Raw genomic sequence first — 22,604 nt, 5'->3', positions numbered from 1 at the left:
ATCCTCTCCTTTCCCCTCTCCTTCCCTGAGCCCCTCTCTGGGGGAAGGTTTCTAAGTGAGGAGCTTCCCCCTTTCCCTAATTTCCTTCCAGGTTTTTGGCTTCATGTCCTGATGGGAGAAAGAGGGAGAGGAGCCCCCAAGGCAGGTTTTCCTGCAGCATCTCTCTGGAGCCACCCTGGGATATGGAGGGGGCTGGGTTCAGGGTGGGCAGGGAGGGTTGAGCAGGGCTGTGGGGTGTCATGGGGTTTGAAATGTGGATGCTGCAGGCAAGGGGGGACAGAGGGATCCTCCAGGAGCAGGGATGAGCATCCAGGAGTGCAGAGCCCTGGCTGGCTCCTGCTGCACCAGCAGGATCTCCCCTGTGCCTCTGCGGAAATGAAGGCTGCTGGCTCCTCTCTGCGTGGTAGTAATGAAGGGAAAAAAATGGGAAAAAAGCTTTGTAATTAAGCACTCAGCTGCTGTCCTCCCTGGGCAGGCTTGTCAGGAGATAAATGACTGCGTGGGGTGGCCAGTGGCAGTGGGAAAGTCAGGGATGTCCTTTGGGGATGCTGTGGGGTGGGAGAAGCCTTCTGGCCGGGTTGGGATCCCCATCACACCAGGGAGGGCTCCGAGGTGTTTCCTCTCCTCAAATAGCAAAGAAACATGGCCAAAGCCCCTCGTGGGTGATCTGCATTCCCACCCTGGCTCTGTCCCAACTGGCATAGCCATGGAAAGCTCTGAATTGCCTGGTATTCTGGTGGAATGGCACACTGGGAATGGCAAAACTTTCCTGGGCTCGAAACAGTGCGGATCAGTCCATGGTCCATCTGCCCTTCATGCCTCTACTGGGCTTAGGGATCCCTCCTCCCCTTGGCCAATGTTTGCCCCATCCTCCATGGGCAGCGTATGGATTGGCTGCTTCCCACATAGGAGATGACGTGCAGCCAACACCCATCCTTGGAAAAGCCTCTCCAGCAGGATCCCTGGGATAGAAACACCTCAGAGAAGTGGCTTCTGGCAGAAGCTGCATCTCCAAGCCCAAATCCAGCTTGGAGAGTGAGGCAGGATGCTCTGCCTTTGCTCCTGGTCGTTTCTCTTTGTGTAAAACCCCTGTAAAGCCCAGGTGGTGCCTCTGCAGCCTGGTGGAGCTGGTGGTTAAGGCAGCAGCTCTCCAGTGGGAGCATCCCATGCTTGGGAGAAGGCTGGAGTGCTGGGCAGAGGCGCTGGGGCATGGCAAGACAACAGGGACAGTGAGGAATGGGTGCTCAGCCATGCGCAGATGGCCTGAGGGCGCTGAGACAGGGCTGTGTCTGTCTGGTTGATCCAGGAGATTTGGGAGCATATCCTCCCTCAGGCTCGGGGAGCATCAGCCAGAGCCTCAGCATGGCAGTGCTGCTCGGGAATGGTTGTCCTCTTCCAAGGGGTTATTTTTTGGAGCAAAGTGAGGACACATTGACTGTGGTGGTGGAAAGAGGAGGCAGAGACACGTGAAGGTGAAGGAGCAGGGAGAAGGCAGCGGGGCAGAAGCTGGTGGGGATCCTCATCTCCCCTTGCAGCCCACAGTGGGCCACGGCAGAGGGTTCCAGGTGATGGCCCAAGGGCATCAGTAGGTGTTTGCTGCCTGAGCCAGACATCAGGATGTCCCACCACTGCAACCAAACGGGCCAGTGCAGCTGGGAAATGCAAGGGGATATCTGAGGTCTTTGTGTCCATTCCCCTGCTGATGGGGACAGTGTCCCTAGAGGACTGTGAGGATGGATGCCTGCCCCTGCTCCAAACCCCCAGTGGCTGACAACGGGGTCCATGGGGCTGGGAGGGACCCCTGCCCACTTGACCCCTGCTGCTGCTGTATAGTCCTGGATCCCACAGACCCACACTTGGCCAGGTTTTTCTGGTATGAGGCTGGAGCAGAGCGTCCTCCTCTCTTTCCTGGGAGCTAGCCCTCTTAGCAAGGTGATGGGAGTACCCACAGCCTTGCTTTGAGGATGAGGAAACTGAAGCAAGGTGCAGGGAGATCTCCCAGTCACTGTCCCCACCAACCTGCTTTCAAGACTGATTTTACCCTCAGGTCCTGACAGGGTCCCCTCGTTGTCGTGGGGTGAGAGAAGAACCCGGGCAGGGACTGACCCTGTCTCTTTCTCTCCCTCCCAGGCGATCATGGCTCTCTACAACAATGGGGCTGATGTGCCTTCGCCCCAGGAAGCCTCCAATGGCTTCCCCCAGCCCGGTGCCTCTGGAACATGGCACAAGGGCGAGGAGGAGGTGCGGCTGGTGGAGCCCAGCATGGTGAAGAAGGCTCACCGGGAAATCCTGGACCATGAGCGCAAGCGGCGGGTGGAGCTGAAGTGCATGGAGCTGCAGGAGATGATGGAGGAGCAGGGGTGAGTGGCGGGGACAGCAGGGCTGGGATCCTTCTGACCCGTTTGCACCTCGTTCTCTCCCTTTAAAATGTACCTTGATGTGGCAAAAAAAAATGTCCCCATTTGGAAGTAAATCCACTTTTGAGTGAATCAAACAGCTTTGATGGGTTGGTCTCTGGAGGGAAATGCCTCCAAATATTACAGACCTAGGAGTTCATCTACTTTCCCTGCTTGGAAGTTTGGGATCCCAGCTTGTCCTGCAGGTAAAGCTGAAGCAGGAAGGAGGAGTGAAGTTTCTCATGGTTGCACAAGTCATCAGTGCCACCTATCCTGTGCCCACCTGCCTGGATTGTGAGATCCCAGAGGAGAGCTGTCATTTGGTCACAGGAGAGGCTGTTTTGGGGCTTCAGTTTGTCCCGTCTTCCTTCTCCTCCCCAGTTTTGGGGCGATAGGACCCCCTGCCCCCATCCTGCCAATGCCATAGCCAGGCACTGCAAGCTGCTCCCCAGCCTTTGCTCTCCCCTTGGGAAACAAAGGGCTACGGAAAAACCCAAGGGGCTGAAGAACATCCCTTCCTGGGTGGGCAGGAGGGACTGGGGGGCCAGAAAGGAGACCCCCTCATCCCTGCCAGACATGGCTGTGCTGTCTCTGGCAGCAGCCAAACATCCTGATCCCTCTGACATCTCTCTGAAACCTGATGGGTGGAGCAAATTCTTCGGCACACTTGGGTAGACGGGGACTGGTATCAGCTGGGAGCTGGGGAGAAGGAAAATGGATTGAGGGAAGGCTTCGCCAAGGCTTTCATTAAGAGTGCAAGCGTGACCTAGAATTAAATTGTCTCACACAGACTGGAATAATGATTGTGCCTAATTTGTCATTATGGAAATAAATAAGGCTGACCTGGCGCTTTGGGGAGCCCAGAGCTTCCTGTCGGGTTCCTGAGCTCTAGTAGGGATCTTACTACTGGTAGTATCATTACTGCAATGGGTAATAGCAACACTGCAACCAGGATTGTTGTTATTGCTATAATTGCTTTGCTGTTATTAAGGCTATTAATAACACTGATGATGGCGATACGCCGAAATGATAATATAATTAGAGTAATAATCTTGGTCAATAATCTTGGTCAATAATCTGCTTAATCCTCCTCCTGCTCTTCCCCTCCACACAGGGGCTTTCCAGGGGGGGTTCCATGAGAAGGGATTTGCACCCCTGAGGTTTCTGCCTGGACCAGGGGCAGCCTCCTGGCCATGGCCTTGGGGGAGTTGTTGATGAGGGCAGACCCCCAGGATGGATGTGAGTGTCAGCAGAGGGGGTTCTGCAGGGATTTTAGCACTCCCTTGTTTCCTTAAAGGCGGATGGCCCCTCCTGCCTGCGCTGTAGCTCGCTCCAGGCTGCCTGCAGCGTTATTCCCTGCCTGCAGGCTGGATTCCTCGTCCAGAAAAGAAGTGTCAGCAAATTTTCTTTCTTTCCCAAATCTATTCTGTATGTTAAATGCAAAAGGAAACCCCCTCCAGCGGGGTTATAAGCAGCACCAGGGGAATGCAGGAAGGAAAGGGCTGGTGCTGCTCCTGCCTCCATCCCTGGATGTGGTGGGGAGTTCCTCGCCTTGGCCTCCCCCCACAGATTTGCTAATGGCCCAGCCGCAGTGGCCCATCTGTTACCTCCTGTTTGCCCTCATGTCCCCTCTCCAAGAGCACTGGCCATGTTCTTAATATGCTGCAGCAAATGCTCATCTCGGGCAGACATCTTCCTGCTGCTGTGGGCTGGCTGATGTCCATGGGATGGCCAGGGCCGGCAGCTCCATCCTTGTGGGGTGGCCACTCTGCCCAGCTGGGTGCACTGCCATCAAGGGAATGGAGCAGAGCAGCATTTTTGGGTGCTGCCCTGGTTTTGAGGTGCTGCCTCCATGCCCTGTTATCAGCCTTCCTTCTGTGTGGAGTCTGGCTGGGGAACTAATGAGAGCCTTTCAGTGCAAATGAGTTCATTAATATTAATTCCCCTCTCCTTGCTGTTTCCCTGCATGGACACTGCAAGGAGGGTTGGTGATGCCACGTGCCTCTCTGCACCCAGGGCACCCAGGGGCACCCAGAGCGCTGCAAGGGGCATCACTGTCCCCAGCACGGGCTGTGTGAAGTGACAGCCTTGGGGGCCACAGGGCTAGGCCTGTCTGTGACATCCAGTTTTCTGAGCTTGTGGCAGCGATGCTGATGGGATGTGATGGAAAGGGTGGGCCATGAGCAGCCCCTGTAGAGGCTGTGGGTGAGGGCAGGGACACACACACAGAGTCCGACTCCTTCCGTCCTAGTGTGGCAGCAAGGTGGTGTCATGGAGTCCCTCTCCCTTCTCCCTCTCCCCTGGGATGATGCCAAGAGCATCATGTCTCCACCACATCCCTCTGTTGGGATGTTTTTAGTCAAGGAAAATGCTCAGGTGCCCTTGTGCAGCCACGGGATGTGGCACAGGACCGCCCGCCCAGGGCTGTCACCTGTCCCTTCCCAGGGACACCTCGGGGACGGTGGGAGCGCCGTGGTTTGCAGTGGCTGTTCTCAGATGCCAGGACACAGTGATTAGTGCCTCTCGTTAATAACCCTGCAGCGGCCTGAGTCAGCACTCGGCGTTAGTGCAGAGCTGGCACGGCTGCCGGGCTCCGGAGCATCATGGGGACAAGCAGGGGGAGCTCGTGATGGGACAGAGATGCTGGGAGCGAACCCCGGAATCAGCAGCAGCAATGGTGGCACTGCCAAGTTTGGTGGGGACTTGCCCCAAAGCCTGGGCAGTCACAGGGAATGGCAACCTCATGGTCATCCTTTTCTTTTTACCCTTCCTGAGGTCCCTTCCTCTGCCAAGCACTTCTGGGAGAAGCAGACAGGAGAAAGGAGGGCATAGAGAGTGGTGGCAGGGGACTGAGCAGAGCTCCTGCTGTCCTCCAGGCCCCTGTCACCATGTCACCACTCCTTTTGACTGGCCCCTTAGGCCACCTGTCGCTCCCAAAGGTATAGAAGTCCTCAGCAGGTCCATGGGAAGCCCATGTTCCAACCACAGCAGCCCAGACCATGTCTTTGCCCATCCAGGTACTCCGAAGAGGAGATCCGGCAGAAAGTGGGGACCTTTCGGCAAATGCTGATGGAGAAGGAAGGTGTGCTCACCAGGGAGGACCAGCACGGGCGCCAAATGTAAGTCAGGCAGCTTCCAGTTGGTCCCTCTGTGCGTCTCATCCCAGAGAGGCACATCCTGGATTGCCTGAGTATCAATGGGCAGGTGGGTGGGTGGATGAGGGTATGTCTAGGCATGACTGGGTAGGTGGATCTACAAGAAGAGGGTGTAGAGAGCATGGATGGGTGGATGGTTGTTGGATGTGAGTCAATGTTTGATTTGATGGTTGGGTGGTTGGTTGATTGGATGGTTTGTTGGTTGATTTGATAGTTGGTTGGTTGTTGGTTGGTTCAGTCAGCTGGAGGCAGGATTTGCCCCTCTGAGGCAGTATCCTACCTCTGGAGAGCTTAAAGGTTATCCTGCACTGGCCATTTGGAGACCTCTGGGTGCTGTGCAGAGGCCAGCATTGCAATGCTCCTGTCCCAGATGAGGAAACCCAAGTGCAGAAGGTCTCAGTGCTTGGCTCACCCCAGCCAGGGGCAGGGACCCCATGCAAGAAGCTTCTCCAAGGAGCTCCTGCACTGTTCCTCTGTTTCTAATCACTCCTCACAGTGATTGTGCCTGGTCCTGGGGGGCTGCATCTGCCCTGGAAGGGGGCTTAGGGCTCAAGTTTGGTGTCCAAAGCAGCCCAGCTCCTGCTGGGGACACGCCAGTTGCTGCTCCTGCCCTGCACAGGACTGTCCCCAGCCTCAACAAGGTCCACTCCAGCTCGATGGTGATTTATCAGTGCAATGCTTAATGGCCCAGGCAGCATGGCTGGCCCGGCGTGCACCATCCATCAGCCTGGAAACCAGGTCACTTGGGACAGGAATAGATGCTGCAGGTTCACTGAATATTAATGCTTCATTAGGGTCAGGAAATCAGGGCGAAGAGGGAGGCAGGGAAGCCATGACAGCAGGGAGAGCCTTCCTCACACCACTCTGCTGGCACGCCAGGCAGGGAGGGACACAGGGACATGGCTTGGGCACATGGATGGGGCACATGGGCTTGGGACAGCATGAAACATTCAGGATCCTCCTCCAGGCAGGAAAAAACACAAGGCATGGGGAAAACCAACCTGCCCAGGTCACTGAGCATCATGCCTGAGGTGTTAACAAGTGGCCTTTGCTGGTGGGGGCAGGAGTCATCTCCAGGGCATCTTCCTGGCAGTCTCGTTAGGGCCAGCACTGTAACGAGCACATGGGGAAGCCAAAGGTGCCTTAAGGTTACCCAGGCAGCCCTGGCTGTCACCTTTACAGGCTTGGTTTTGCAAAATGAAGGGTAATCATTAAAGATTAGCCCCAGGGCTATAAATAATAGTGCTGAGCTGGAAGGAGCAGTCTCACAGCAAAGGATTGCTTGGAGGAGAGCAAAGCCGGAGGCACTTGAGGAAGCTGGTAGGAGCTGGGTCCAAAGGAGCTGGCTCTTCAAGCAGCACAGATCTCAGCTGCTGGAGGATGTCCTGCGTGCCAAAGGTCTGTGCTGCATGAAGAGGCTGAACAAGGGGGTTAAATAAGCTTTAAATAAAGAGCATCGGCGCTTGTGGCGGCTGGGAGAGTGCTCAGCAGAACATCTCGTGGGCTGGTCCTGCTCCAGCACTGCTCTGGGCTTTTACCACTCAGTCCTGAGCTGCCGGGACTGTGAGTCTGAACCAGCTGGTCCTGTTTCAAAGCCAGTGTGAGAGCTCAGCATCATCTGCATAACTCCCCAGGGCAAACTGAGGCGTGGAGCAGAGCTGTGACCACCTGAGTCCCCGGCTTTGCTCTTTGTGCTCTCCCAGCTCCCGTCTCTGTGTGCACAGCTCGGTACAGCCTGGTCCCCAAGGAGAAGGGCTTGATGGACAGGCTGGTGGGATTGCAGACAAAGGCGAGCGTGTGCTGGGCAGGGAGGGATAATTGGAACAGCACAAGGCTGGTCTTGAGCTGCTGAGCACAGCTAATGGGTGAGATGCTGGCAGCAGGCTCTGGTGTGGAGCACTGCCTGCTCATGGAGCAGAGACACACACAGGGAATTATCCCCGCTCACTTCTCTCTTTGCCTCTTTCTCCCCCTTCCCATGGTAGGGTGGGTGGTTGAAAGGCTGTTCCGACCCTTGGGACATGGCCAAAGCAGAAGTCACTTGGAGAGGACCCAGAAAGCCATGGCTGTGGCACAGCAGGGAGCCCGAAACCCGCTTGAGCGATCGTCCGTGGTTAGGGGGAGGGTGTCTCGTGTGTAGTTTCGGTCCAAGACATTTCTAATTAGGTTAAACAGCCCATGGGCTGCCTGTGGCCAAGGATGCCAACACGTGCCACTGTCAGCTCTGCAGTCTGGGACTGGGAGCTTCGCTTTGCTCAGGCACTGTCCAGGCTGCCAAGGGACTGATCCTGTGGGGCTGCATTTCTCCACCAGCGTTGCTGACTGCTCGCCTCAGGGCTGGGAAGGGCAGAGGAGCCCACATCAGATTTCTGAGAGCAAATCTCCCTTGGGAGGCAAACACCTGGGCTGGTGTGGTGCTGTGCACCCTCCGAGCCTGTCCCCATCTGTTAAGTTTCCCTCCAGAGCACCTGGGCGTCCTTGTCCCTCCATGGGTGAGATGTCCCACATCCGCCAAGAGCAAATAAGAGGCTCCCCATGGGGTTTGCTCCTGGGGCTAATGGCAGAGCCGGACCAGGGAGGTGAGGGCAGCAGGGAGAGGTTGGGCAGGGACTCCTGAGACTGTCCTAGTCCAGCTGCCAGGCCTCTGCCAAGCCCTGCCCACAGCCCCGGTAGTCAATGGCAACCTCATGCCGGTTTCCATGGCAGTTGGAAAAATTAATGCTGATGAAGTCACTCAGGAGAGAGAGAGGAGACCCTGATGGCTCTAGGCATGATGTCCCCCCACCCCTTCTTCACCTGGCCCCTAGGAGGGACACTGACCATTACCTGCCCGAAGCTCCAGTGCTGGGCTGGTGGCACCGTGCAGTGCTGGCCTCAAAGCCAAGGACATCCTGAACAGTTCCCACCTAAATTTCCTGCTCTTCTGCCAGCTCCTCTCACTCTTATCCAGCCCTGCCACCCACCTAGGCTGACCCAGCCTCCTGCTCAGCCCCAGCACTTGAGCAAAGCCAGAAGGGGCTCAAATGAGGCTTAGGCTGGACCCTGTGGGGAGATGGTGGCCCGAGTCTCACGGTGTCCGTGTGCCAGCCTAGTGGGGATCTTTGCAGGGATTGGAGCCACAGGAAGACCCTGAGCAGACCTCCACCCTGGCACTTTGCTGTGTGTGGACATCAAGGGACATGACCAAGGTCCCCTGGGGATGCTGCGGCAGAGGGAATGTCCCCCAGCCCCTGTAGCTGCATTGGGGCTGCCCCAGCTGCTCTGGCGGGAGACAGGGAATGGGGATCCCCAAATGAATCCTGTGCTTCCTCCTTTGGCAGTGTGATAGAAAACCACCGCGGGGCGGATGGGGAGGAGTACGCGGTGGAGTATCCCGACTACGGAGAGGGCTGCCTGCTGCAGTGCGACTGCTCGGCCGAGTGCTACCGCGAGGACAGCGGCCACCGCGAGTACAGGTGTGCACAGATTTTGGAGACCTGCTGTGTGCAGGGTCCCCATCCAGGGACACAGAGGCCAGGGGCCTGTCCCTTCATCTTTGCCCAACCCTGTCTGCTGTCTCCCACAGGCTGAAAAGACGCTCGAGCAGCTCCACTTCTCCTCCACCCAAGAAGAAAAAGAAGAAGAAATCGGGTCACCGCCGGAGCCGGTGAGTCCCTGGCTGTCCCTGCGCTGTCCCCTCTCTCTGGAGGGCAGCTCACCTCCCAGCTCAGCCTTTCCCCAGGCCTTGGAGGGGCAAGTCACTCCACTTTGGGGGGCAGTACATCCCTGAATGTGCACCCTTAAGAGGTGCAATGCATCTGCATGTACTGATACTGCAACACGCACACGTGGGTGCACACCCCCACTGCATGCACTGCTGGGACCTTGCCTGGTCCATGTGGGGAAGGAGCTCGCTGCCACAGGACACAGCACCAGGCAGGATATGGCTTTGTGAAGGGTCCATCTACCCACAACCTCACCACTTAGCACTGGCTGTTTGGGCAGGATGCTGTCCCTAATGTCCCTTTCTTCTCTGCCTTTCCCATGGCAGCAAAAAGAGGAAACCCGGCTCAGAGCGCAGGTGAGTGACCACTGGGCTGGGTGGGCTGCGGGGTCCCCTCTGGGCTTGCAAGGCCACTGGGCACAGACTGGCTTCTACCACCCACTGAAATCCCACTGGGAATTGGCCACCTTGTCTCCTGCTGGAGGCTGTGGAGCCCACGAGGTGGCAATGAGACACAGCAGGATTTGGGCGTTCCAGAATTGAAGGCAGCCAGAGCCCTTCTGCCAAAAGTCCCTTTCTGTCCCCCAGCCCAAATCCCCCAGGAAATAACTGCCATGTGATGTTCGTGCATCCCATGGGGTGGTCCAGGGAAAGCAATGTGACTGGGGGTGGTGGGACCAGACTCCCCTGGGCCAGGGGGAAGAGGCTGGGGAGTCCCTCGCTCCCTGCTCAAGGGCACCCACTTCCCCTCTAGCTGTGACAGCTCTTCACCCATCCGAAAGGAAAAGAAAAAGAAGACTGGAAAGAAACACAGACGTGACAGGTAGGATGGACATGACAGCAGGCTGGGGACAGCAGGGGTGGTGGGGGATGGTGGGGCAGGTTGGGACTGCTCAGGCCCTTGGGCTGGGGTGGGATTTAGACATGGATAGTGATGGAAGTTCATGGGGCCATCACCTCCTTACAGCCACTGTCACCTGCCCCATCCAGTGGCCCACCTCGGGGCCATCCCCCTGTCCTTCTCGTCATCTCTGGACACTGCCCAGCCTTTGCTCCCTGCTGGCCAGATCAGTGTGTCTCCTTCATCTCTGCCTCCTCTTCATCCCTTAGGTCTGAATCGGGGTCACGAAAAAAGAGAAGACACAGGTAAGAGTGACAGCTGCCAGGAGCCACCCCACTGCCACCAGCTGCCAGCTTCCCCTGCCAGGGACCCCCTGTGTCCTGCCCTCCTGCTGTCCCCCTCCCCTCTGCCCATCATGATGGACCCCCTCACCCCACAGCTGGATGCTGCTGGGTGTCCTCCTCCCTTGGACGTGGCACAGGGCCACTCTGGCTGACTGTGGAGTCCCACATGGCCCTGAATGTCCCCCAGGGGAGAAGGGGGGACCCCAGGCAGCCGTGGCCAGGGCAAACCTTGACTGTTGCCCTGCTCTGCAGATGCCCTCTGCCCATTTTAGGGTGAAAGAAGTGAAAAACAGACAAAGGGTGCCAGAGAGGGCGCAGGGCAAAGCAAGTGTGTGTGTGGGGGGGTGACAATGGGCCCGAGCCCTGAGGATGCTGAGCAGAGCCAGTACCCCCCTTCCCACTGCCACTCCCTCCTGCCTGGCCTCACCAACCTGCACCTGACCCCACAGTCCCCCCCAAAGCCATCTGGGATCCCCGCCGCGCTTTGAACCTCAATGCAGCCCAGCTCCAGACCAGGCAGGTCCTTCCCCTCGCTCCTCCCGCAGCCTCGGTGCCTCTGGGGGGGCTGGGAAAGCCACCCCCAGGTGCTGCCCCCGCTCCCACGTCTGCAGCTTTCGGCTCTTCCCGCAGGTCCCGAAGCCCCAAGAACAAACGGAAAGAGAAAAACAAAGAGCGCAAGAGGTGAGGGGCCGCGCTGGCGGGGGGAGCGGGGCTCTCTGTGCCCCTGGGTGTCCCCCGCGGCAGCTCAGCCTGTCCCTCGGCCCCCGGCCGCCCTCTCCGCAGGTCCCGCAGTGAGTCCCCGGCCTGGCGCTCGCACCGCCGCAGCTCCTGCAGCTCCCACAGCGCCTCGCTCTCCTCCGACGACAGCGGCTCGAAATCCCCCGGCAGGTAGGGACAGTCCGGGACCCCCGTCCCCACCACCGCAACAGCCCCCAGCCTCCGCAGTGGGACCCTGTGGGGTAGAGGACAGGGACAGAGATGTCCTTGTGATGGACACCCTAATGTGGTGGAGGGCGGGGAGGTGGGAGGCGGAGGAGTCCCAGTGGTGGGGACCTTGGAGGATGGAGGGCAGGAAGTGGGTGGCAGAGGTGTCCCAGGGTTTGGGACCCCGGGGGATGGAGGGCAGAGGCAGGTGACAGAGGTGTCCCTGAGATGGGTATAGAGGGGAGTGGGATGGTGCTGCAGCACCTCTGCAGGGTTTGGGAACATGGTCCTCAGACGGGGTTTCAATTTTTAGCTAAAGAAAGCACAAAGAGCCACTTCTAACCCCATTTCTGGCCTCGGCAAAACCTGGGCTGCAGCCGGCGGCTCTGCCGGAGCCGGGCCAAGGGTGGGGCGGGGCTCGGGGCCGGAGATGCCGGCACTGACGGTGCGGTTCCCCTCAGGCTGAGCCCCAAGCGCCGGCAGGATGGCCCCAAGGGCAGCAGCGCCCGCTCCAGCCGCAGCCCGTCCTCCCCCTCGCCCCAGCGCTCGGCCTCGCCGCACCAGAACGGGCACAAAGGCAGCGCCCAGAACGGTCGCCACAGCCACGGCGCCCCGCTCCCGGAGCCCTCGGATGTACGTAGGCTTTTCTTGGATCACTCTTCGCTTCCCTCCCCTCCTCCCTCCACAGGACTGCCCCCCTGCTCTCCTCTCCCTTCCTTCCCCACTCGCTCGGCTCCCCGCCCTGCCCAGCCGGAGCACACGGGGGAGATATGGGGTGCGGGTTGCACCCTCCCAGCACTCACCAACCCCGCGCTGGGTGCGCGGTCTCCCTGGGGGAGCCAGACCATCACCTCAAGGCAGGGATCAGGGCAGCCAACAGGTCATCCCTCCCCCAAAGCCACATGTCGCCCTGCGGATGTCGCCCCCCCGGGATGATGGCTTGGCAGGCCAGCATCACCTGCCAGGGTCACCACGGGGGCTCAGCTGCCCACTGAGATTGATCCCAGACAGCCAAGAAATGGGAAAAGCAGGAAAATTCTTGTTTCCCCACCAACCCCAACTCTCCCTAGTGCCAGGGGGCCAGCACCAGTGCTGAGGACCCCAACACCCAGTCTGGCCAAATTAGGGTTTGGAGGGGATTTGATGCTGGATGCTCAGATTTTAGGATTTTGAGGTCTCCGTGGCAGGTGACATTGGAGCTGAGCATCCCCAGCTCTGCCTCAGCATCCCGAGGGTCTTGGTGAAACCTGGGGGGCTGCTCCCTTGCTGGGTGGGGCAAAGCCCTAACCCAGTGGACCCAGGGGGCCAGCCCCAGTTTAACCAGTGCTGGGATGATGAGGAGCCTGCTTTGGCTAATGGGGGGCTGGAGGCAGTGCTGAGTGAAGGCAGGGCACTGCAGAACTCCACCGATGGGGCCCACGCAGGTCCCCACTTGCCTCAGACTTTATTCCCACAGGTGAGGTCCTGCAGGGATGTTCCTGGGCTGACAGCACCCAACACTGACACCCCAACACCTGCAGGGCCTGGGACACCCCGGAAAACGGGGCCAGGACCCCCCCAAACCCACATCCACGTCCCCTTCACCTTCCCCAGCCCAGCACCCCCCAGCAGCACCCAGCACCCTGCCCACCTCTCGGGGCACCTCTCTGCTTTCTTCTTTCCTGTGGTTTTGGCTGGGGCGTGGGGGGGTTCGGGTGCCGAGGCGCCGCCCCCCAGGCACCGGGCTCGCCCCGCCCTCCCCCTGCCCACCCCAGCATCGCCGCCGAGCTCCCTTGGCTCCCCGGCACCAGCGGGACTTTTCTCCAACAACTTTCTCTCTCTCTCTCTCTTTCTCTCTCTTCTTTCTCTCTCTGGTTTCTATTTTTTATTTTTTTTTCTTTTTAATCCCATCTGTGTTTTTCTTTAGCCTCCCATTTGAAAAAAACCCAAACGGTAATATACACTTCCATTTCTTGCTCAGCAGAAGCAGGGAAGAGGGGGAGGGAAGGGCAATGAAACGTGCTTTTTTTTCCCCGCCCCCTTGTTTTAGTTTCCTTTCTCATGATTTCTTTTCTTTTCCCTTGTGATGTACAGAAATGCAAACGATATATATTTCTCTTATTTTTATTTCCCCCCACCCCGTCGTCGTCGTGTTGTTCTAGAATTTTTTGCTTTTGTGTGTGTTAATGTGGAGAAGAAAAAAAAAAACAAAAAACCAAAAACCCTGATGTGTTTCCTAAATATTTACGACCGCTGAACATTGTATTTCCATTTTCTATATTTTGAAGAAGGAATTTAAAAGGGAAGAGAACCCAGCAGCTCTACACTGCAAAGGGAGCGAATTTTTCCTCCTCATATTGGCAACTGCCCGGTGTCCTCAGCTGGATCCTGCTGCCGTGGGGATGGTTTTCCTCCCCGGCTGCAGGATGAGGTTATCCAAGCACCCTGTGGTCATCCCGCATCCCGACAGGATGAGTGCTGAGCATCCTCGGTACCCAGCCCCCTCCCCACCTCCTGCACACCCCCCAAAAGCTCCGGGCTCAGCCCATCCACCGGGTGAGCTGTGCCCACCCCAGCACCCCCAGAGCCGCCGGGAGCCAGGGGTGCCCCGGGGCGCTGCGCGGCGTTGCCTTCCCTTTTAAATACCCAGTCCTGTCTCCATCCATCCCTGCTGCCTTCCCAGCCTTCCTCCTGGGTCTCTCCTCCTCCTCCTCGCCCACACGCACCCTCCAGCCCCTCTCTCTCTCTCCGGTTTTCTTTGGGCCAACACAACCCAACATCCCCCGCCGTGTCCCACCTCCATCCATCGCCTTCCCTGCATGTTATCCGGGACTTTGCCATGTTGTAGAGTGACTTTTTAAGACTGAACCGCAGCCTGATCGGGTTACAGACACCAGCCAGCCACCCCCCCGCGGCCACCCCGCTCGGCGGCCGGCCGCAGCCTTTCCATTGAAAAACAAACAAACAAACAAACAAACAAACAATAATTTAAAAAAATAACAATAAAAATTAGAAGCTAAAGAGACCAATTTAAAAAATAATTTTAAAAATTCTAAGCAAAGCAAACGGGATTAGCCGAGGGGTCTGGATCGCCGTACTAAAGAGTCCTTGTCTTTTTCCCATTCTGCCCTCCAAATGTGGAGATTATTGTTTTCTTTTTTTATTATTGCATTCCTGTCACTGCCAATTCCGAAGGTAGGTATTTCGTCCACCTCTGCACGTTCACTTCTGCAGATGAGCCTGTTGAAAAGCACCGTAGCTTGATTTAATGTTATTTTCTCTTTCTTTCTGACTTTCTTTCTCTTTCTTTCTCACTCTCCTTCTCTGTCTCTCATTTTGTCTCTTTTTGGTGGCTATATATAATTTTTTTTTTTATTTGTATGGTTTTTTCCCGGTTAGCTGCAAAGCCATGCTCTTCTCTTATGTTCTTTATTTTTACTTTTTTTTTTGCCCTGTCCACGTAATATTTTTTTCTTTCTTCCCCCCTTTTCTCTTCCCCGTCTCCTCGTGCTGTCGGTAGAATGCATTTCTGTGTCTTTCAGCCCTCTGAATTTGTGTTCGTTTCCATTCAGAGGCCGAGCACGGCTGTTCCCTTTCAGTCCCCCATTAGTGGCCGGGTAATGAAGGCAAATACAATTAGGGAGAAATAGGGGCAGTGGCCAGGGGTAGAAGTGGGCACAGGGGGTTTTGAGGTGGATGGATGGGGCAAGGAATGAGAAATTTGGGGAGATGTGTGGGTTTAGCCCCTCTTCAGGGAGGCTGCAGTGGGGAAAGGTTTAAATCTTCCTGCCTGGAGAGAGGCAGGTCCAGGGCATCCCGGTCTGCGAGGGGCAGGGGACAGCATCCCTGCTCTGGCTGTCCCATCCCCACAAGTGCCCAGTGTGTGTTTTCCCTTTTAGGCTGAGTCTTTGCCAATTTGGGTTTATTTGGGATGCTTTTACCTTCGTTGCCTTCCTGCACTCCAGGGCAGGAGACTCCAGGGTTTGGGTGGGAGCCCTGCATCCCTCAGCTCGAGCCCACGGCATGGTCAGCCAGACCCAAAACGCCACCCTGGGAAAGAGGAAACCCCTCACTTTCTCTCTTCATCATCCTCTTCTTCTTCTTCATCTTCTCTGCTTTAATGTTCCTCTCCTGGGATGCGGGGCTGGGCATGGGCTCCACAGATCCCCCATTCCAGGGCTGCTGCATCCCCCTGGAGCAGATCCATGTCCCCCAGTGCTTGCAGGGCAGCTGAGCAGGGCTGATCGTCACTGCCAGCCTCCCCCTCGCCGCAGCCATTGCAACAGCAACGGATTTTTAATAAAAACCCCAAATCCCCCCATTTTGGCTCCAGCTTGCTGCTCTGTGGCTGGAGGGATTGGCTTATCCATGGGGACAAGGAGGTGATGGGTTGTGGAGCAGTCTGGGATGCTCAGGGACATGGAAACCTTGTGTCCCTTTTGCAGCATCTTCGTGGTGGTCCCCAGAATCCCAACCCTTCACCCTGCCCCTTTCTTTTTTTGGGGAGAAAAGTGGCATTTAGAACACAGTGGGATGGGTGGAGAGAGCCTCAAGGATTCACTGACTGTTCATTGGTGTATTTGGGGCAAGGGGATGACGAGGAATTGGGGTCACCCGCCCTGGGCATGGTGGCACAATCCTGGAACCATCCCAATGTCCCTGAACCCCCTTTGATCTCCTCAGCTGGACTCAGCGATGCCCTGTGCAGGATTCAGCCTTCCAGGGATTCTCAGGGACCTGGCACTGGGCTGTGGCTGGGGGGAAGGAGACCCCAAAGCTCCCTGAGCTGGGGTTTGCCAGCTCAATCAGGACTGGTGTTGCAGGACCTGTTCCCACCTATCTTTTTGGTCTCGTGGTGTTTACAAAGATGGGGGAAACACCCAGGCAGCGTTTGTAGCTCAAAGGAGCTCAGATATTTGGGAGCCTCAGGTCTGGGCAAAATCCCCTGAAGTCTCAGTGAGAACCTGGCTCAGGGCTTGGCCATGGTGGTGGCCCCAAGGTTTCCCCTCCCCGCAGGAGAAGTGAGTTGCTTTGTTTTATTTCTCCTCTCTCTGGCTCTGTCTCTGTCTCTCCTCCTTCTCTCGCTCTTTCTTTCTCTCTTGCATTTTTGTGAATCTAATGATGCACTTATATTGCCCCGCTTTTCCCTTCTCTTCATACCTTACCTACTAAAGGAGGAAATGCCACTTTTTTGGTAAGTGGATGTTAACCAAGAGGGACTTAAAAAAAAAAAAAAACATATAATGGAAAAAAAAAAAAAAAAAAAAAAAAGGAAGCAGAAAGCAAAATCTGTGTTGAGTGCTGATGAGGACTTAGCAGTTCCCTGCAGAGTCACAGCTAACAGCTCAATGCGTGTCCCAGGAAGAGCTCAGAGACATTCGTTTATCTCAGTAACGAGGACATTTGTGAAGTTTTGCTTTGTTTTTTATTTATTTATTTTTTAATTTTTTTTTTAAATTTTGATTTGATTTGGATGGTTTTTCTTCTTTCTTTTTTGTTGGTTTCTTTTATCTCGCCCCTCCGGCCCCCTCCCCTGCCTTGCCCTCCATTGTCGCTCTGTGCCGTTTTTTCCTCGTTTCTGGATTTGTTTTAAGCCGAAAGCCGTACTATCGATAAAAACTACACGTATCAGAACATATATCTCTATATATGTGCATGCCTCTGTGTGAGCAGACCCCATCACCTCCGGCCCTCTTTGGTTCGATCCCTTCCCCTCGGCTCAGTCTGATTTACTCTCCCCCACTGCCCCACCTGCCGTCCACTCATCTTTTCTTTTTTCCCCCATTTTCCTCCCTTCGTTTGGGTTTTATCCCCCTTTTCCCTTCCCCTTTCTCGGTCGGGGCGGGCGGGCACCAGGGTTTGCTTTATCCCCTCTCCAGGTGGTTTTTGTTTTGGGGGGGGGGATGTTTCTTTCCCTTCGAGCTCTCCCTCCCCGACGACTTGGGGCTTTCTTGGATTTATTTTCCTCCCATCCCACCCCTTCCTTTGGGTTTTTATTACGATTTAAGTTGAGTTATATTTTTTTGGCGTTTTGCATGCGGAGGTTTGCATGACCCACGTTGTTGAGGGCGAGAGGAAGGTGCAGAGTAGCGTCTGTGTAGCCTGCCTTATGCGATGTGCATTGACGTTGTGATCTGCGCCCCCGGCCCGGCGCCCCCCGTTAAAATCCCCTTTCTCCTTCTTTCTTGTCTTCTTCCCCCCCTTCCTCCTCTCCCTCCTTCTCTCTCTCTCTCCCCCCTTGCCAGAGGCCGGCCTCGGCGTCTCCCTCTCCGCGGGCTCACGGCAGGACGGAGCCGCCGTCCCCCCGCACCCGGGGGGGCCGACACGGCGCCCGCAGCTCCCGGTCGCCCACGCCGGAGCGGGCCAAGCACGGCCACCGGCATCGCTCCCGCAGTGCCTCGCCGCCGTCCCGACACCGCGGCCAGAGCAAGGGGCGGCCTCCTGCTCCCCGGGAGCCGCCGCCGCCGCCGCTCAGCCCCGCCGGCTACAGCAGCGACTCGGAGGGCTCGGCCGGCTCCCACCCCTACCACCCGCCGGCCGGCCCCGACAGGAACCACGGCGCCCACGGCAAGAAGTAAGGGAGTGCCCGGGATGGGGTCCTGTCATCCCTGCCGGGATATGGGTGCTGGGCTGGTATGTTCGGGGTGCAGCTCCCTGCGGGCGCCTGAAATCCATCCAGGCAAAGTTGTGGGGGAACAGAGCTGGGTTGGGATGCTCAAGGGATGGGGATGGGAATAGCGATGGGATGGGGACAGCCACGGGGATGGCAATGAGGATGAGTTGGAGTTGGGAATGGAGATGGGGACAGCCACGGGGATGGTGATAGGGAAAGGGTGGCCTTGGGGCTAGGGATGGGGAAAGGGGAGAGCCACAGTGGGTCAGTGCTAGCACACTGTGGGAAGGGTCATCCCCGCAAGGGATTATCCCAATGCGAAGGGCAGTGCCTGGATGGCAGCATGGGATTACAGGGTGCGGGATCCCAGGCAGATGAAAGCCCTGGGCTTTACAGTCAGGGATGTAGCCCAGGTAAAACCTGCCGTCATGCAGGTGTTCCCTATGGGAACCTGGGGTCCCTGGCTGCCGTGGGGACACCCTGCCAGCCAGGACGAGGTGCGAGGCAGTGCTGGTATCTGCCTTCACAGGGTGAAGGAGCGGCACCACCGGGGCCGGCCCAACAGCAGCTCGGAGTCGTCAGCCAAGCACTCCCGGCACGCCTCGGAGCGGAGGAAGAGCCCGTCCCCCAGTCCCGGCCAGCGCAGCAGCTCCTGGAGCTCCAGCGGCTCCCTCTCCAAGTCCCGCTCCCGCTCCCGGGAGAAGAGAGCAGCACGCAGCCGCTCCCGCTCGCCCTCGCCGAAAAAGCCAGCCAGCAGGTCAGGCCCGGGGGGACAGGGGCACGGGGCACACCGCGGGTGCCAGCAGGGCTCACAGGGCATCGCGGCTCAGGGTGGTCCCGCCTGCCCTGGGGCTCGGGGTGTGGTAACAAGTCATTGTTGGTCACACTGGAAACGCCAGCCCCAGGTGGGAGTGTCACCCGTGCAGGGAACTGCTGTCACAAGGTGGCCCTGCGTCCCACACGGGACCCCAGCCCATTCTCTGACCCTTCTCCTCCTCCTCCCCGGGGTGTAGAGAGAAGGACAACGAGCCCCGAACACGTCACGGTGATTCCGATCCCGCCCGCGCCCGGCGCCGCTCCAGGAGCTACTCCCCCATCAGGAAGCGGAGACGTGACTCCCCCAGCTTCATGGAGCCCAGGAGGATCACCAGGTGGGTCCTGGCGTGCGGCAAAGGCTCTGCCACGGCCGCTGGCATGTCCCGGGCTGAGCTCTGCTGCCAGCTGACCCCAAAGGATGCGTGGGTGCCTGGGTGGGCGGATGGATGGGTGGGTGGATGGATGGATGGATGGATGGATGGATGGATGGAGGGATGGATGGATGGATGGATGGATGGATGGATGGATGGATGGATGGATGGATGGATGGATGGATGGATGGGTGGATGGATGGATGGGTGGAGGGATGGGTGGAGGGATGGATGGGTGGATGGATGGATGGGTGGAGGGATGGATGGGTGGATGGATGGATGGAGGGATGGATGGGTGGAGGGATGGATGGGTGGATGGATGGATGGGTGGATGGATGGGTGGAGGGATGGATGGGTGGATGGATGGATGGGTGGATGGATGGGTGGATGGATGGGTGGATGGATGGGTGGATGGATGGGTGGAGGGATGGATGGGTGGATGGATGGATGGGTGGATGGATGGGTGGATGGATGGATGGATGGGTGGATGGATGGATGGGTGGATAGATGGGTGGATGGATGGATGGATGGATGGATGGGTGGATGGATGGATGGATGGGTGGATGGATGGGTGGATGGATGGATGGATGGATGGATGGGTGGATGGATGGATGGATGGATGGGTGGATGGATGGATGGGTGGATGGATGGATGGGTGGATAGATGGGTGGATGGGTGGATGGATGGGTGGATGGATGGATGGATGGGTGGATGGATGGATGGATGGGTGGATGGATGGATGGATGGGTGGATGGATGGATGGGTGGATAGATGGGTGGATGGATGGGTGGATGGATGGGTGGATGGACGGGTGGATGGACAGATGTACAGATGGATGGATGGGCACACGGATGGACAAAAGCAGATCTGTGGATGCACAGATAGCTCTGAGGATGGCTGACTGAATCAGCTGGCCCAGACAGATGGATAACCACACTGCCTCCAATACTGTGACCTTCTGACCTCTTCCTATTTCGAGGCATGAAAACAGGAATTAATTTTAATCCGCCTGTGCGTATTCCAGCAATACGCACGTCCGCAATCACATCTCTCCTGCCCTCCAAAAGCTGGTGTCTCCTCCTTGGGATCCTATTGCCTCAGGATCCTGGGCTGTAAGACAGGCAATATTTCGTGCCAGACGAAACACTGTGTGCATATGTAGCACCTCGTTAAGATGCAGCGCTGGTGGCGGGGCCGTGCCGAGCCGAGATTACCTCCTTCCTGACCTATTTGTCTCTCCCACTATCAGCTGGGAGATCAGGGGGGGCTGGATTGTCAGAAATCAGCTCTGTCTCGCTGTGGGAGGGATTTTGTTTTGCCTGGGCAAGACTGGAGTTGTCAGGAGGGAGGACAGGAGAAAGGACAGGAGGAACACTGCAGAGCCCACGGGTTAGAGCTCCCGCAGCTCTCCCTGATGGATGTCCTGGAAAGAAAATGGGCTGGGAAAACTGCTCCCAGCCCAGCCCAGGTGCCACTGGCTGGTTCTCCATCCCTCCTGCTCCATCCTGGTTTTACCAGGATGTCCCCAGGGAGGTGGCAGGGCTTGGCTGGAGAACACAGCCCATGGTCCCTGTGAGGACTGTTCACCCCATCCCCGTCACCATCCCTGGGATGGATGGGGATGGCAGACCCTGCTCTGCTCGGGGTTCAGGAGGAGCAGAGCCATTTCGGTGAGGAGTAGAGGATGCTGTGGGGAGGGGGCAGCCAGGGAAACACCCCCAGTCCCGCCTGCCTGCCCCATAGCCCAGCCAGATGCTCCAGGGCTTTTCTTTGCCCTCCTGCCCTGTTCCCATCACCCCCCTCCATCACGTGGTCCTACCTCAGTGATGCCAACTTCTCCTTTTCCATTTCATCCCAAGGTCCCTCTCGGAGAGCATCGCCGCCAGCCTGGCTCCCAGGGTAACCTTCCCCCTTCCTCCTCCTCCTCTTCCTCCTCCTCTTCCTCCTGGACCCCTCTGTGTCTCCTCACACCTTAGGATGCCCTCGGCACCCAGCCGCTCTCTGGTCCCACTAACACCAGGCTGGGAGAAGGGACAAGGGGGCCGACTCCTGGTGTCGCTGCCTCCTGTGTCCCCCCACCCCACTGTCCCCGTGCTCCCCGTGTCCCTCCTCATCCTCAGGCGCCAGCGGGCCGCAGCTCGCCTCCCGCTAATCCCAAACGTCTCTTTTTCAGCAGCTTTCAATCTTTGGTGTCTGGGAAACACAAAAGCCACATTAACCTGCTCACTTTCTGCCCTCGACGCTGCCTAATCCAGGACTAACACCCCGGGGGAGGGGGCCGGGGAGGAGGAACGGGATGGATGGAAGGGGAGGTGATGCCGGGTGGCCGCATCCCGGTCCGAGCCCGGCCGCCGGGATGCTTGGCTGCCCTGGGTGGATGCTTGGCCATGCCGGGGGTCCAGCGCCGGACCCCCTTCCCCGAGCCATGCCGGGGGCCTGACTCAGCTTCCCTTTTCCATTTGCAGCGCCCGCAAGCGTCCCATCCCCTACTACCGGCCCAGCCCCTCGTCCTCCAGCTCGCTGAGCACCTACTCGTACAGCCGGAGCCGCAGCCGCAGCTACGACAGCTACAGCTCCAGCCGCAGCCGCAGCCGGACTCGCAGCCCCCCCAGCCGCTCCCGCAGCCCCAGCCGCAGCCCCAGCTACAACAGCCGCAGCAGCTCGGAGAGCGCCGGCTTCTGAGCCCCCCCGGCACCCGGCCGCAGCCCCCCGACAGCCCAGCTCTGCCCCCTCCATGCCACCTGCGCCCCCAGAAGGGACGGGACCACCGGGGAGGTGGAAAGGAGCCGGGGGATGCTAAGGATGGACCTGGCAGCGGGGGAAAGCACGGACGGGAACTCAAATGGCTCCTTGCAACGCCCTGGGAGGGGGCGGCTCCCCCCGCTCCGGGGTGTTTTGGGGTCGGGATGGGGAAGGGGAGGATATCTTCTTATTTCTGCGAGTGCCGGGGTGGGGCGGGGTGGGATGGGCGAGTACAGAGCGAGGGAACAAATGCTCTGCAGAGACCTTGGGCTAGTGGGTGGGGGTGGCTGGGGACACCCCTGGGGAATCCCCTCTGCTTTTCTGGTTTGGTTTGACTGTTTTTTAGCACAAGAGCATCCCGGGGAGGTGGGCGGGGGGGGGGTGGGGCAGGCTCAGCTGGAGGGTGTGGTGCCAACCAGAGGTGAGCAAGACCCTGTTTCCCCCAGCGAAGATGTCCCCAGGGTGTCACAGCGGGGGACAGAGGCACCGCAAAACATTTTGGGGTCCCCTCAGACCTGAGCACACGCCGAGCCATGGATGAACAAAGCCGGCAGCACCTGCAAGTCTCTTCCCAAGCGAGGAGATCCAGGGGAAAAACGCTGCTCATCCCAGCTCAGGAGCCGGCCCTGGCACACGCCCACCCCACGCAGTCTGGGGCGGACCGAGCCGTCACCCCCGGGAGGAGGGAGCTGCAGGGCCCGGGGCTGGGCAGGGGGTTTT

General features: G+C 58.0%; 1 protein-coding gene across 1 annotated transcript; it reads left to right on the top strand.

Moving 5' to 3' along the window:
• Positions 1–2,136: 2,136 nt before the first annotated feature.
• Positions 2,137–21,824, top strand: SRRM3 (serine/arginine repetitive matrix 3; the record flags this gene model as incomplete). Its single annotated transcript, XM_082294848.1, has 14 exons — positions 2,137–2,360; positions 5,414–5,515; positions 8,872–9,006; positions 9,117–9,197; positions 9,582–9,611; positions 10,009–10,077; positions 10,365–10,400; positions 11,070–11,120; positions 11,223–11,327; positions 11,825–11,996; positions 17,588–17,916; positions 18,485–18,712; positions 18,969–19,106; positions 21,608–21,824. The coding sequence occupies 14 exons, from the start codon at positions 2,137–2,139 to the stop codon at positions 21,822–21,824; spliced, it is 1,917 nt and encodes a 638-aa protein (XP_082150974.1).
• Positions 21,825–22,604: the final 780 nt, after the last annotated feature.

This window comes from Coloeus monedula (genome assembly GCF_965178545.1).
Source record: "Coloeus monedula genome assembly, chromosome: 20".
Lineage (NCBI taxonomy): Eukaryota > Metazoa > Chordata > Aves > Passeriformes > Corvidae > Coloeus > Coloeus monedula.
The sequence above is the reverse complement of the archived record's forward strand: the minus strand, read 5'-3'. Positions and strand labels throughout refer to the sequence as shown.